Source organism: Castanea sativa, chromosome 6, assembly GCF_040712315.1.
Source record: "Castanea sativa cultivar Marrone di Chiusa Pesio chromosome 6, ASM4071231v1".
Taxonomy (NCBI): domain Eukaryota; kingdom Viridiplantae; phylum Streptophyta; class Magnoliopsida; order Fagales; family Fagaceae; genus Castanea; species Castanea sativa.
Window position 1 is genome coordinate 6,391,181 of NC_134018.1, and position 15,784 is coordinate 6,406,964.

At 32.5% G+C, this 15,784-nt stretch overlaps 1 protein-coding gene across 1 annotated transcript; it reads left to right on the forward strand.

Moving 5' to 3' along the window:
* Positions 1-4,737: 4,737 nt before the first annotated feature.
* Positions 4,738-6,763, forward strand: LOC142641044 (putative serine/threonine-protein kinase WNK11). The gene is made up of 3 exons (XM_075815401.1): positions 4,738-4,872; positions 5,359-5,862; positions 6,071-6,763. The coding sequence occupies exons 1-3, from the start codon at positions 4,870-4,872 to the stop codon at positions 6,461-6,463; spliced, it is 900 nt and encodes a 299-aa protein (XP_075671516.1). The 5' UTR covers positions 4,738-4,869; the 3' UTR covers positions 6,464-6,763.
* Positions 6,764-15,784: the final 9,021 nt, after the last annotated feature.

The following is a 15,784-nucleotide window of genomic DNA, read 5'->3' on the forward strand; positions in this document are numbered from 1 at the left end:
ATAATATATACTAACAACTTCGTGTTCACCACTTCGCCCTCCATGCATTCAAAGACTTTTTCTTCACAAAAAATAAAAAGAAGTTTATTTTTATATATTCGACGGCATTATGATCACTTTATAAGTTTCATTATCGATCTACCTATATATATTTGTACTTCTAGGTAGTTTAATTTTAAACAAAAATCTCTCTCCACCACTCTTATATTTTCATATTTAAGATTTGTTAGTCTTTCTTACTTTGAAACTTTTAATGGTATCATATTGTATTTTAATCCTAATATATATATATATATATATATATATATATATATATTTTTTTTTTAACAAATTTAAAGATGCAACCAAATCCTTTTTTCTTCATGTCAATGTAGATAAATTTAAACTACATGCCTAAAACCTAGTCAAATTTTATTTTCCATTCAAATTGACCCAAAAGTATTGAAAGAAAAATCTTCTTGAATGTCTTTCATGAGATATTATAATGAAGAATTTGGTAGATAAACTTCATTCGCAGCCCTTCGACCAGGCTTACCTTTCTAAAGTCAAAAAAAAAAGAAAAAGAAAAAGAAAAAAAACTTTTACAGATTAATGTATTAGGTTTCAGTCTTCATCCAATGTTACCATGCACTTTCCAATATTATTGGCAATTAATTAATTAAAGATAAACGTGTACTAGTTCATTATTTGTGGTCAAAAAATTAGAATAACATTAAGATGGGTGAGTTGAAAGATGTGACTTACGCTACTCTTAAGTGATTATACTCATTTTGCTTCCCCATCTTCCCGGAAGATGTACAAGCCAATAATTTTTGGTTCCCCAAATCTTTTTTACTTATTTAAATTCGAGTCTAAATTCTTCTCATGAAAAGAATAAAAAAAATCATGGTTCAAGCAAATTCAATGGTACAAAATGTCTTATTAATTAGTAATAACCAATATATGTGTATATGGTTCTCTCATGGGCTAAATTGCTGCTTAATTTTGGCTCCCTAGCTATTGTTTTCTTTAATATTATTGAAGCGTAAAGGATGTAGAAAATGCATGGAACCAGTGATGATTTCACATGATTCACATGTCTTAACAAGAATTGAATGGTTATGAGGGGGCAATAGCCAACTTGGACCAATCACATGTTCCCTCATGTGTTCATAATTCCATGCAAATCCTAAGATCACAGGAGAATGCAAACCTACGGAGCTATAGGGTGGACTTGGGGGGGTTTTTTAGAGTCCGTTTGGATAGAACTTATTGCTGAAAATTGAAAACTGAAAACTGAAAACACTGTACAAAAATAATTTTTTAATGTGTAAAAATTACTGTTCATCCCAAAAGTACTGTTCATTGGCCTAAAATCACTGTTCATGGCCAATGAACAGTGACATATGCGCGTGGAAAAAAAAAAAAAAAAACGGGCTGGACGTGGACGTGCTGTGCTATCCAAACGCATTCTTAGTGTTAAAAGCTGTATGCTTGAATCTTAATGGGTTTTAGGATATCCATGTCATGTGAGCACAATTATTTTCAGCCAAATAAAAAATATTGATGATTTTTTTTTTTTTGGGATTAAAAAAGTCTATCTTACGATTTGATCTCAATGTGAAGGAAAGGAAAATAATGGGGAGACTTGCCTCTTAAGAATGGAATCAATAAGGAAAGAATTGATAAAATATAAAGAAAATGAAAATTTTCAATTATATTTATATATTTTTTATTTAGATAAATATGATAGAATTTGAACCCCACGTAAAATTAATTATTAATTTAATTAATTGGAATGAAGTTTTGTCTTTCTAAATAAATATTAATTTTATATAACTATATGAAAAGAGTAATGATATTTTGGTTTTGGTTTTGGTCATGGAGTAAGAGGTTGTGAGTTGTGATTCATGTGATATATTTCACAAAAGTTAAAAGTAATATGTGAATTGTTAGACTTGTAGGTCTTGTTATCATTGTTCCATAAAATTATACTTATTTATTTATTTATTATTATTGGTAAGGAATTATACTTTTTCCTTATTAAAAAAGTGAGAGCGAAAACTTAATCTTGTTTTTGGTAACACCAAACATTATCATCTCACATTCCTGAGAATCTCTCAATGAAACCAAACATAAGAATAACTACATTCCTAGGAATCTGGATGCTAGGAGTAATGTGGATTTCCCGTACCAAACACCACATAACTAATTGAGTTTTTCTAACTAGACCAAACAATTTGGAACGGAGGGAGTATATATCATTTCTAATAAAATGTTAAATGAGTAGAGTCAGTAGACCATTTGCATTCAAAAGTTGTCCTACGCTCCGTTTGTTTCAATAGAAAACCTTGTGTAAAGATAGTTTTTATTATTTTTCAATGTTTGGTAGCATAAAAAAATATGAGTCAAAGGAAAACTATCTTTAGTCAATATAAAAAGTATGGCTTATTTTTAGAGATTGTTTTCCATTAAATTTTTTTGGAAAACAACTCTATCTCTCAGCAAGCTAAATAAGGGAAGTTAAAGAGGTTGTTTTTCAACTTATTCAAAGTTACTACCAAACATTGGAAAATGAGATAGTTTTTTAGAAAATGACTCATTTTCTAGAAAACATCATTATTGAAACAAATAGAGCACTAATGTAGATCTCAAACCTTAAGGAATTTTTAAGAGGAAATCGCATGCCCTGTATGGGCCTTCTAGCAAAATTTTATAACTTTCCAAATATTTCAAGGTTATAAATTAATTAAGTTTCTGTCTGAAATATTTTCCTCTTTATAAAAATAGGGTTATTCAATAAAAAAAGAAAAAAGAAAAAAGAAAAAGAAAAGAGATAAAAAATGACTATTTGAAAAGGATATAAATATAAAATAAAAAAGAAAAGTTATGCTTTAAAAATTACCGTTTGAAACCGCTTTACAAATGTGCATTCAAAATTGTTGCCTCCGAAGTCCGAACATATTCTTGCTCCAATTTGTACATTTCGGAGCTAGGATCAAGGGTGTTACTAAAAGCTACGTGAAAACAATACTAGGTAGGGAGTATCTAAGAATTCAGTGTGATGCAATAAAACTTTATTGCATCTGATTAGTGTTATGAAAATTATATCTCAAAAGCCGAAATACTTATCGATATTGGTGTGTTGACACAAGGGAGTTGATGATGAATTTGATCTCGAAATTAAGGTGAGAGACTTTATTGTCGTATGAGAAAGGAAGAATTGAGAGAGGTGCATTGCATGATTCACCCAACTCAACTATGAAAAAAAATTATATGCCCTAACTCCTCATTCCTTTTTTGTTTTATTTTTGTAGATACTAAAAGTTTGTTTTTATCATAATTGCTCTTCATTATTAGGTTAAGAAATTAATGAGATTCTCTTTTGTGTAGGAGAAACTTAATTCCAAGTCCCTTACTTGTTGACAATAGATTTTGAGTTAACTAACATGAATAAACTCTTTATGTTTCCAAATTGACCAATGGTTCTTTTTCTATTTTGTGTCTACTAGAATCTAAAACTGTCATATAAGGGTAATTGAGTTTTATCTCTTGAAAATTTTTATTTTCAATTTTAATTAGTACAAAGATTGAACAACATTGATTCAAACAAATTTTCCTTTAAATTGCACTATATTTGTTTAATTTTAGTTTTAACAGTAGCAATTTCAAATCAGCCATATGGACATAATCCTTGCAGTTTTAGTCACAACAAGATTTAAAATATATAGAATCCATTTTATGATGATTAGTCTTAATACTCTTTAGTTTTTACCTTCACATAAAGACGTTACTAAATTTCTTTTTAATGTAGGCAAGATTCAAATCAAAATCCCTAGTTAAACAACTAAAAACTTCATCGATAAAGTTAACCAAAATCTACCCTTGCATTTGATGCAATCAATGGTGTGTTTACATGTAAAAAACAAATAAATTATACATAATTTTCAATTGTTCAAAAAAAGAAAAGAAAAAAAGAACAATGAGAGGTGTAGTTTAATTCTGTTCACTTAAAAGCATGACTAATGCATAGTTTTAGCCAATTTTCTTCTTGTCCAGTTGGGCTAAACTTTTGAAAGCCAAGCTGGCCCCAAGTGCTAAACCAAAAGCCTGTTCAAGAATGTAATACTTTTAACTGGAAAATCAATTTCTTAGAAGCCAAACACCCTCGACAATGGACCCAAGTAGACTTTTTACTCCCAATTTAGTGGAATGCTCTAGTGACATCTCCCCCGTCAAGGTTAATGGGACCCACAATCACTATGGCCCACAAAGAAACATGGACGGTTGAGATGCCAAATTCCAAAGGTACCAAAGTTGACTATACTATATGCTTTCCCAACACACAAGCATAGAATCCTCAAAATATTCATTCAATAATGAGCAATCACCATGAAATCCCTTTAAACAAGGCTGAAATATTGTACACGCTACACAATAGCAAATCATCAGATTAATTCGTGGCAAATTCCCAATTCAGGCAAAACATTATATTCAAAAAAATTTAAGATTCCTTCAACTAAATCTTTATCAGCTTTTTTACTGTTTATTACAAGAAAGAACAAAATTAAATTAAATACTTAAAACGGTTGGAAATTCAAATTTACCTAATCTAAAAATTAATTCCCCATTAACCTAAAATCAACCCTGGTTAAACTCACCAAACACATTCTCAATTTTAATTAACCTTGGTCTTTGAGTCCAGCCTAGCACCTATAAATACCATTCTCCAAAACACTTTTGCTTTTCCATGTTTCATGCTTTGTTGGACTACTTTTTCAAAGTTTCTTTTTAAGATACTTCTCTGCTTGAAATATTAGTAGTTTTTTTTGGCAGGGAGAGATTGAAACAAATCTCTTCAAGTCACAGTATCAGAAACTTTGGTTCTTTATGGTAAGAGTTCTGGCCTCTTCTATTATGTGCTTCATTTCCTTTTGTTATATTTTTCTGTCAAAGATTGAAGCTTTGTTTGACTTATAACACACTTTGTTATCAGGGTCTCATCTGGGTTTGTTTCAGATTTCCATTTTCTCATGAAAAATATTGACTTTTCATGTTGATGACATTGAATATTAAAAAACCTGAATTAAAGCTCTAAACAGACGTGTATTTGATCCTTTTGAATTCTCTGCATAGTTCTGAGTTTGTTGGGTCTAAAAATATGAGAATTGTATATGTTTCTTTTTCTTTTTTCTTTTTTGGTTTTGTTTTGGATCTCGGTTTATCAAATAAACTTTTCAATTACAGTTCATATATATTAATTCTATTGGGTTTCTTAGTCTTTAATGTAAAACTTTGTGTAAACTCTAAACTCATTCAAATAAATTCCACTTGCTTTCATAGTTTATGACGGACTTTTTTTGCATGTTTTACTTGTAGATGCCTAGTGTGAATCCTGATCCATCTGATAAAGATTCGGAGCCATTTGTTGAAATTGATCCAACAGGCCGGTACGGCCGCTACAACGAGCTACTTGGCAGCGGTGCAGTGAAAAAAGTGTACCGTGCATTTGATCAAGAAGAAGGAATAGAAGTAGCATGGAACCAGGTCAAACTACGAAACTTCACTAATGATCCCTACATGATTGATAGGCTTTACTCCGAGGTCAGGCTGCTGAGAACCTTAACAAACAATAACATCATTGCCTTGTACAATGTGTGGAGGGACGAGGAAAACAACACCTTGAATTTTATCACCGAGGTGTGTACTAGTGGGAACTTGAGAGAGTATAGGAAGAAACATAGGCATGTTTCAATGAAAGCTTTGAAGAAATGGTCAAAGCAGATTTTGAAAGGGTTGGACTACTTGCATACACATGAGCCTTGTGTCATTCATAGAGATCTCAATTGTAGCAATGTTTTTGTCAATGGGAACATTGGTCAGGTACCATTTTGTACCTTTACATATTTGGTTGCTTATAGGTCATGTAGTTTAATTTGCAATTTTGGATCTTATGTTTTGAAGTACATTTGCTTTACTTTGTAACCAGGCAATCAAATTTAGTCTCCTAATTTAAGAAAAAAGTTGGTTTTGAATTGACTAATGATGTTATATGGAAGTTTAACAATTTTTTTCTTGTCTTTTTTGTTAGGTAAAGATTGGTGATTTGGGTTTGGCGGCGATAGTGGGGAAGAGTCATTCAGCACACTCAGTGTTAGGGACACCGGAATTCATGGCACCGGAGCTTTACGAGGAGGATTACACGGAAATGGTGGATATATACTCGTTTGGGATGTGCATGATCGAGATGGTGACTTTGGAAATTCCCTATAGTGAATGTGACAATGTTGCCAAAATATACAAGAAGGTGTCAACTGGGCTGAGGCCTGAGGCCCTGAGCAAGGTTAAGGATTTGCAGGTGAGGGCGTTCATTGAGAAGTGCCTTGCTCAACCAAGGGCAAGACCCTCTGCGTCTGAGCTCCTCAACGACCCGTTCTTTGATGAAATTGATGATGACGAAAATGATGAATTTATTTTTTCATGACTAATGATGTTGTGAAGAGTGCCTAAATTTATCATTGTTGTTTATTTATTTTTATTTTTAAATGTATATGTTTTCAAATGTTTATAAGGAATTCGGAGTGACATGGGGGGTGGCTCTTTGTTTTGTTTATTTATTTATTTTTTCATTTCATTATCTTTTAGACGGAGGAATGGGATAATGACTGAAGTTAGGATAGAATATGGGGAGTGTTTGATTAGGGATGGTTTTGTCTTGTACATTGCCCGTTTGAAGTTTGAATACATTAAAAATAAGTAAGAAAGATATATTGAGTTTGCTTCTTGATTTGGCTTATTGTTTAATCAACTATATAATGACAACATATGATCTAATCATGTCTAAAGTAAAAAAGTGGATTCCAGTTAACTCAATTGGTAAAGTCTCTGATAAATTAATAAGAGATCTGAAATTTAATTCCCGTCTACACCCAAAACCTATTGGTGTTTTGGTTTGGTGATAAAAAACTATTATGAAGAGTGGACGTTCTAGGTTGAAACTCTTTAAAAAATATATATAAAGTAAAAAAGAATTGTTGTAATCTGTCATTTTTTTTTTCCAAATTGTAAAAATAAATAACACATGCCTTATTAAACTTTTCTACTCCATGTTTTCTTTGAAAAATCATTTAACAAACAGTTTTAAAATTGGATTTCAGATTTTTTGTCCCCTTACAAGAAGTGGAAAAGAGGATTTTAATCCAGGTAAGTGGATAGTGAAACTAACATATAAGACTCTAGATGACTTTCAATTTTTAACCTTGTTTTCCCTACTATGTTTGTGACCTTGTGACAAGTGATAGAACAATCTGTTTTATAGATTCTGGATTGGATTGTATAATTTTGAAGTAAAGTCAAAGGAAACAAGGGAACAAGATTAAAAAGAAAAAACTAAAAAAGAGAAGTCAAAGGGTTGAATATATATTATAGACGTGTTCTGGTTTAAAGTGCAAACGAAGAGATAGTGATGGATGACCTTCACAAGCAAACGGTAATGGTGCAAAGATTGATGATGAGGGTGAAGTGGGATTGGCCCAAAGGGCTGTCACACCCAAATTTGTTGGGAAGGAACTGCTGGCAGAGTTAAGGTCCTCCATTTCCAAAATGTAAAAAAAAAGAAAAAAAAAAAGAAAAAAAAGAAGAAGAAGGGTGATAGCATTAAGCATCAAACTGTGTCAATTCTGAACGCTTTTATAATGTACAACTGGTGAAAGAAAATGCCATGAAATAGGCAATGCATTATGCATTTAAAGAAGTATGAATCAAATTCATTTTGACTGGACAAACATCTCAATTTTGGAAAAAATAATGGAATAAGATTCATCTGCAAGTACAACTTTATCGTACATACATACAAATAAACATGGATTTAAAAGACTTGAATTAGGTTGGAAAATTTCTATAACATGTAATCTTGTTTGAGTTTGTAACCTTCAATATCATAAGATCAACATCAAGTGTCCAAAGATGCAACTCAAAAGAAAGAAGTATATGTAGTTTCGACTGTCCTTCAATTGAGTGTTGATCAATCAAGGTAGGCCTCTTGACAAATCTAGGTAGTGGCTTGCTCGACTAAGATATAGGAAACCTGAAATCTGACATATTTTAAATAAGTCTGTGTTGCCTTGTTTTTTGTGGCAAACATGCAAACATATAAAAGGAACTTTATAGCACCACTACAATAAAGGTGGTCAGTAGAGTAATAGACACAGTTTGTGGAAAGTTTTCAAGATAGAGGAGTTTAAGTAATTTAGAGCTGACTGTGGGTTAACTTTAGTAATTTTTCTATTGGATAGAACAGTATCATATAAAGTTAGATTTTGTGACAAACATGGGTATGCTCGTATTGTAAAGTTAGATTTTATATAGTGAATTCCTTTTTTTGTTAGGACTTAGGAAACACCTATTGTGGATTTTCCTTTGGATACATTGATCGGTTTTCCACTTCGTCCCCAATATCAATATCCTATGTTATTTGCTTTATTGCTTGTTATTTTATATTTGGTGACTTGCATGCTCTTAGTATTTAATAAATAACTGAATTACATAATTGGCTAATTTAACAAATTGATTAATTCCGCTATATAGTCAACAAATGGGTCTAAATTACTTTTCAACTTGCTTTTGTGTAAAAACCCTATGCTAGCTCGCTTATAAGAACTTGAGAAAGATGAAATTAACAAGTCCGATCTTAATAAAAATCACTTCCAACTGACTTTCTAAGTTATTCTTGTCGAGAGTATCTTTTTTTAATATTTTCTTTACAATTTCTCATTTTGTGTTGGTACGCTAGCATGCTTATAAGAACTAGAGAAAGATGAAATTAACAATTCCAATCTTATTAGAAAACACTTCAAAATAACTTTTTAAGTTATTCTTGACAAGAGTCTCTTCTTTTAATATTTTCTTTAAAATTTCTCATTTTGTGTTGGCCTTTATGGTATCTTTTGGTTTTACAGGTTTTTAGAGTAAGGAAATAGGATAAGATATTCCTATATATTCATAAGATGTGTGATTTTAAGTATATCCCTCGCTTTTATTGCTAGTGGCTTGCGAATGAGATATTATTCACCTCCCTCTCATATAAATGTGGGTTCCACGTGCAAGATCCATATGGGAGACCCATCTTTATGTAAGAAGATTGTGCAGTTCATTGGCTATATTGAATAATTTCACATCATGAACTGAGGCATCTTTATTGATGATGACTATAGTGGAGGGTGGCAAGTGGCAACTAGTACCTATTACACGTTCCACATTTTATGTCCGATATAAGGTTCTCTTTAATCAAGAACTGCATATACAGGTTATAATAATTTTTACCATTTCAAATATCAGTTGTAAGCAAATTGAATCTCCCTAAATTCAAACAATTTATCAATCCAATTTGTACCTCAAGCTGCGATATATAATTAAAATTGTTGTAATAATTCCTTGGCCTGTGCAAAGGAGTTGAAGATAGTAATTCATACCAGAGCCCCCTAGACAGAATTCAGCTCTATATAATTATCATTCCACCTAAATATTACACATTTGCTTGAAAAAATTAAGGGTAGAGTAACAGAGAACACACTAAAGTAAAGGGGGAAAAAAAGATATATCTTGCCGCGGAGTGAAAATGCTAAGTTGTACGTGTTGGATGGTGATAAGAACTCCTAGCCACAAATTCTTGTGACTTTCAAAAATTACGATTATTAGAGCATTTCTATGGACCAAAAATCTAAGACTACACTAAACATTTAAACCCATCACCAAAAACACATACTATTAGAGATACATTACTGATCACTATGTTTATCAAATTGTGATTTGAACAAAACATTTGGATTAAAATCTCTTTAGTAACACTTTGATTACCAATACTAAGGTCAACACTTTAGATTGGGAACGATATAAAGTTACCAAAACCTACCACAGCATAGTAAGAGCAGCAGTTGCTAAAAATTACACCAAGAATGGATGCGGTAGTCAGAAATAACAAAATGTTCAATGATTAGCAAAAGAAATGTGGCAATTGATGCCATAGATAATGTTAGCAACCCCTGCATAGCTTCGTATGCATGCCTTTGGATGCAGACTGACTTGCCTTGTAGTTTGTCTTGAGTGAGGGTGTGAGACAGCATGTGAAAGCAGGTAGCTGTTGTGCACATATACAGGGGGTTAGTGTCATCCTTGTAAGCATGTGGTTAAGTATTAGGCTCTTTGTAACTGATTGTAATAGAAAATTAGGGTAGTTTAGGCAATTAGGGGCTGTTTTTGTAGATTGAGTTAGGATAGGTCTCGGCCTTATGGCTTTGTTATGCTTTGTATAAAAGGGACTGTTGCTCTTGTACTCGAACTATGTTAAATAATCCTCAGGTTTCTTGTTAATCCCCTAATTCATTCTCAAACTCCCTCTCTATTCTCTAAGGAGTAAGAAGACCTGGTTCGCTCGAAGAAACATTATCCCATATTCCCTATTTCCCCTAGAAACTACGACTAGAGTCCTGACATATAAGATGTAATGTTTAAAATACAATATGCATGCTTTATGTAACCAAGGCTTACTGTTATGATAAAAGCATTGTTGAGTTTCATTGGAACAACTACAGGCAGCAACATTTTCCAGAATAGATGGCAAAGCAAAAATATTACTTAGGATGTAGATATTTATGAATTTTACATAAGAAACCTGATGATGCCGAAAATATCACCAGTGAGTTGCAAGCACTCCTCGAACTAAAGCAACACCTGCAAAAAGAAAATAAAGGACCCAAAAGAGAGCACCGGTGTGGTGCCGGCCAAAAACCCTCCGAAGGTCAAGTTAGAATCTTGTTTCTTTAACCCTAGAATGCCAGAGTTAAGAATATTGTGCGTACCTTCATATCTAGGGTTTCTGGGGTATTTATATTGGGTAGAATTGCATTTCTTTTAGGATACAACTTCCCCCTCAAGATCCTTTTCATATAGGAGTTTTTTCAAACGTGTGTCGCAAGAAGTCCAAATATGCACGCTTGTGTGGGGATAAAGCAAAGGTTGACTTAAAACATATCAAATGACACACAACCTAGAATCTTCAATAAATTCGCACATGACGGATACTAAGTTAAACTTAACCGTCATAGTGGCGTCACCCACGGTGTCTATCCGTCTACATGCTTTCCGTCCCTTCGAATTCTATGGGAATACCCGTCTCTTATTTTTATCCCCTTCAAAACCAAAGACAACTGTATTGAAGCAAGTACACTGCGCTTTTGACCAAAAAGAGAGCTGCAAATGATAGACATATTACAGGTTGTCTAAAAGGTTATTGACACTGTCCTACTGCATAAAGTGCAACAATGTGTTGCCTACTATCCTACTGCAAACTCACAACTCAAATCAGTTTTGTCTTGTCAACTCAAATCACTTGGAACTTGGGAAGCATGGGTGCGGCGTTTGGGCCGCCGCACCCGCGTCCGACGCGGCGCGACACGGGGACGCACAGGCGACGCAGCTGCCTGCGCGTCCGTGCCACGTCGGACATTAAAAAAATATTTTTTTCGGCGAGATACGCGCCGATACGGTGCCGATTCGGGCCAACGCGCGCAAAATTGGGCCGATTCGGCCCGAATTGGTCCATATCGGACGCAACACTGATACTGGCGAAATCGGCTGATACCGCCGAAATTCAAAAAAAAAAAAAAGAACAACAGGTGCATAACGCACAATTTAACTTGGCCGAAAAAAAAAAGAAAAAAAAAAGGTGCAAACGCACTGTTTGGAAAAAAACCAAGACCCAGCCCTCTCCCTCTTCATTTTTCTTGCGCCTCTCTCCCACTCTCTGCCTTCACTCTTCAGCTAGGCTCTCTCCCATTCTCTGTATTCTAGTTATTATTTACTATTGCTCTTAAATTTGGTATATGTTTATATAATGTGAAAAAAGTATGTTTAGCAATATATTAAAAATATAAATAAAAATATTTTTAATAATTTTTTAATCGCCACACCCCGCCGCACCCGCACCCGCACCCGCTCCCGCTCCCGCACCCGCACCCGCACCCGAATCCCGAAACGCACCCGTGCTTCATAGCTTGGGACCAACAAAAGTGTGCATTGCACAAGGCAAACCCATAAAGCATTAAAAGCCCACACAAATGATCTTGGAAAAAGACACAACAAAGTATTGCAAATGGTGCCAAATCAAAAAAAAAAAATGTTGCCTAAAGTGTTGACACATGTTCCCCATGGAAGGTGTATGAGAGGCCTATGGATGACGTGTTGATGAAGGAAAAAACCCATAGGCAAGAGGGAATTAGTAGGATATGTTTATGGCCCACTGAGAGACAATGACTCACATGTGAGGGGAGAGTGTTGTGTACACATGTGTGAGTAAAGTCCCACATTAAAAAATAATGGTAGGAGTAAGTGGTAAATATAACATTATTGGGGCCAAACTCATTGGCTTAAACTTTTCCGTTAAGTGGTTTCCATGGTACTCTAGTGCAAAGAGAAGTCAGATAGGCTAATTAGTAATTACATACTTATTTCAAAGTCACCAACAAGTTATCGATGATTCGTCACTTTCATTTTCAATCTACCATGTGTTGAGGACATTATAGTTATATATATGAAGAAAAGTTTAATTAAAAATTAATATGAAAATTTTAAAAATGGTCTTCCAAGAAGCATCCCATCAATATATATATAAAAGCAGAAATCTCATGTGGAAGAGCACGAAGTTTTGCCAAGTGGCACTCTATTTGAAAAGATAATTAAAATTTTTTTTTGAAATAAAATACATTATTTTTAATTTATTACACTTATTAGATGCCACATCAGTTATTTAATAACTCAACAGATTTTAATTAGTAATAAATAAGACTAATGGATAAGATAGAGGGGTGTTAATCATCAAAAACTCTTTGTTTTCCTTATTTCTCCATCCTAAGGTTTTCTTATGTTTATGCCTACTCCTCTTCCCTTATAACTAAATGCCTACTCTTCCTAAACCACTACATGCCTTCTCCTATACCTATGTTGCTAAATTACCAATTCTATGTTCTATAATTTGCACAAACTGAAATAGCATTTAGATTATTTAAAAACACATGAAATCATATAAAAATCACCAAATTAGAGTTTAAAATTATAACTAAATTTTTAAAAGAAATTTAGGCACATTTGCACAAAAATTCCATGTAACTAAGTCACACTTAGGAATATTGGACCATTTTTCCTATGTATAAATAGAAGGGTCCCAATGGGATGAGGGGGCTAACAATTTTCTCTCCAAAACATTTGTTATAGGAATACAAAAGTTTTCCATTGTAGATTTTTCACGATTAAAGAACATGAATTGCCAATTAATCAAACTAGAGTTTTTAGTACCTACAATAATTTCACAACATCAAGAACAAATCCCAGTGTATACAATGTCAAATTTCATAGTCTCCTGTTACATCAAATGAGTGTTTAATTTTTCTCGCAAAGTATTGAATAGTAAAGCTTCTGGGTCTTAGTCTCAATTACAACTCTCAATCATGTTGGACTTGGATGATACCTATCAACAACGTATTATTATGAGATGAAGAAAAAATTTGGAGTGTACACAACATTTTGTGTGAATGGGAAGAAATTCCATCCAATTCCAATTGGTTAGGTTAGTAAGGGACCTATTCCAATTTAATGTTTCTGGAATTTTGTATACAAGTAATAATCAAGGAAACTTCCACCTAAAATAAGTCGGACTTTTGGCAAGAGAGAAAATTGATGTCTAGACAAATCAAGCTAAGGCCGACCAAAAAGGACCATATTCTTAATTTATTATCTCTATTTGTTCCATGTACAAGACTTATAGTCAATGCTTGGCGTATAAAAGTTGAACATCTTATCTAAAGTCCATCATCTGAAAGCTTGAGAAAAAATTCATTTAAACTAACACAATATATCAATTATAAAGGAATCAAAGAAAAATTGTCAAAAATAATGAAAATTTAATCTATGCTTAAATTCTTATAAGGATGAACACAATAGCAATATCTTTTTTTTTTAAAAATAAAGATAAAAAAAAAATCTATACTTATTTTGTACATATGATAAAGTCCTATCACAAAATTTTTTGAGACTCATGTTGATTAGTGATTAGAAATTATAAAGGAATAATCATGAATATATATATATATATATATATATATATATATATATATATATATATATATATATATAAGTAGAGATCTCATGTGGGAGTGCGTGAGGTCTTGCCAAGTAACGCTCTTATTTTGCATTTAGTATTTTTTTTTTACCTCTTTCATTAAGTGTTTTTTACTATTACCCAAAAGTTTACATTAACTTATTTTACTGTTATCTCATTAGTCCCTCATTAATTGTCTAAGCTTACATCATACATTTCTCTCTTTCTCATGTCTTTTAGCATCCCTACCGTTTTAATATTTTTAAAAAAAGTAAAAAAATAATAGTTAAGGACTAATGGTAATAACTTACCAGATAAGGCCTGGGAGAGAGATAGAGAGACATAAAAATATTGTGGATTGTTAAATAAAACGCATTGTTTCACTATAAAATCAAAACACATTGTTTCACTACAAAAGACCTGAGACTGACAAAACATTTGAAAGAGAGAGAAAGACAAATCTGAGGGGACGTCGCCTCCGTCATATTGGCCTCCCACCACCATCAAGACCTTAAACCTGTACGGGTATTTTTTTTTCTTTTTAAATTAGGAGATTAAATATGATTTAAGTTTGGATAATTTGGTTGGATAGTTTTTGTTTTGGGTATATAAGTAGAGAGAATATTTGGTACGCAATGTGAAACCATATTCTACCATGGTTTGAAATTATCTATAAGACACGTGCATACACACTTGCCCACACCATGTTTTAATGTTTCACTATCAATGAGTGGAAAATAGTGAGAGAGTTGGACATACTTTTATTTCATAGTATTAAATATGTGAACACAACACAAATTATTTGATTTTCACGGTCCTGTAACTCTTTTGCATTTATTTTTTGTTTCATGATTTTAAAAAAACTTAATCTTACCTTTTTTTAGGGTGAAAAATTAATCTTATCTTGAGATGGCTATAAATATGTAGTGAAATAACAGTTATAAATTGCACACACACATAACCATTATAATTATTCAATTTAAGGAAAGAGTAAATATATATAAAAGCAGAGACCTCATGTAGGAGAACACGAAGTTTTGCCAAGTGACACTCTATTTGAAAAGATAATTAAATTTTTTTTTGAAATAAAATACATCATTTTTAATTTATTACATTTATTAGATGCCACATCAGTTATTTAATAACTCAACAGATTTTAATTAGTAATAAATAAGACTAATGGATAAGATAGTGGGGTGTTAATCATCAAAAACTCTTTGTTTTCCTTATTCCTCCATCCTAAGGTTTTCTTATGTTTATGCCTACTCCTCTTCCCTTAAAACTAAATGCCTACTCTTCCTAAACCACTACATGCCTTTTCCTATGCCTATGTTTCTAAATTACCAATTCTATGTTCTATAATTTGCACAAACTGAAATAGCATTTAGATTATTTAAAAACATATGAAATCATATAAAAATCACCAAATTAGAGTTTAAAATTATAACTAAATTTTTAAAAGAAATTTAGGTACATTTGCACAAAAATTCCATGTAACTAAGTCACACTTAGGAATATTGGATCATTTTTCCTTTGTATAAATAGAAGGGTCCCAATGAGATGAGGGGTTAACAATTTTCTTTCCAAAACATTTGTTGTAGGAACACAAAAATTTTCCATTGTAGACTTTTCACGATTAAAGAACATGAATTGCCA

Excerpts from the sequence above, each read along its gene's own strand:
- LOC142641044 (XM_075815401.1), top strand. Across the intron at positions 5,863-6,070 it reads TCAATGGGAACATTGGTCAG|GTAAAGATTGGTGATTTGGG; the intron begins GTACCATTTTGT and ends CTTTTTTGTTAG.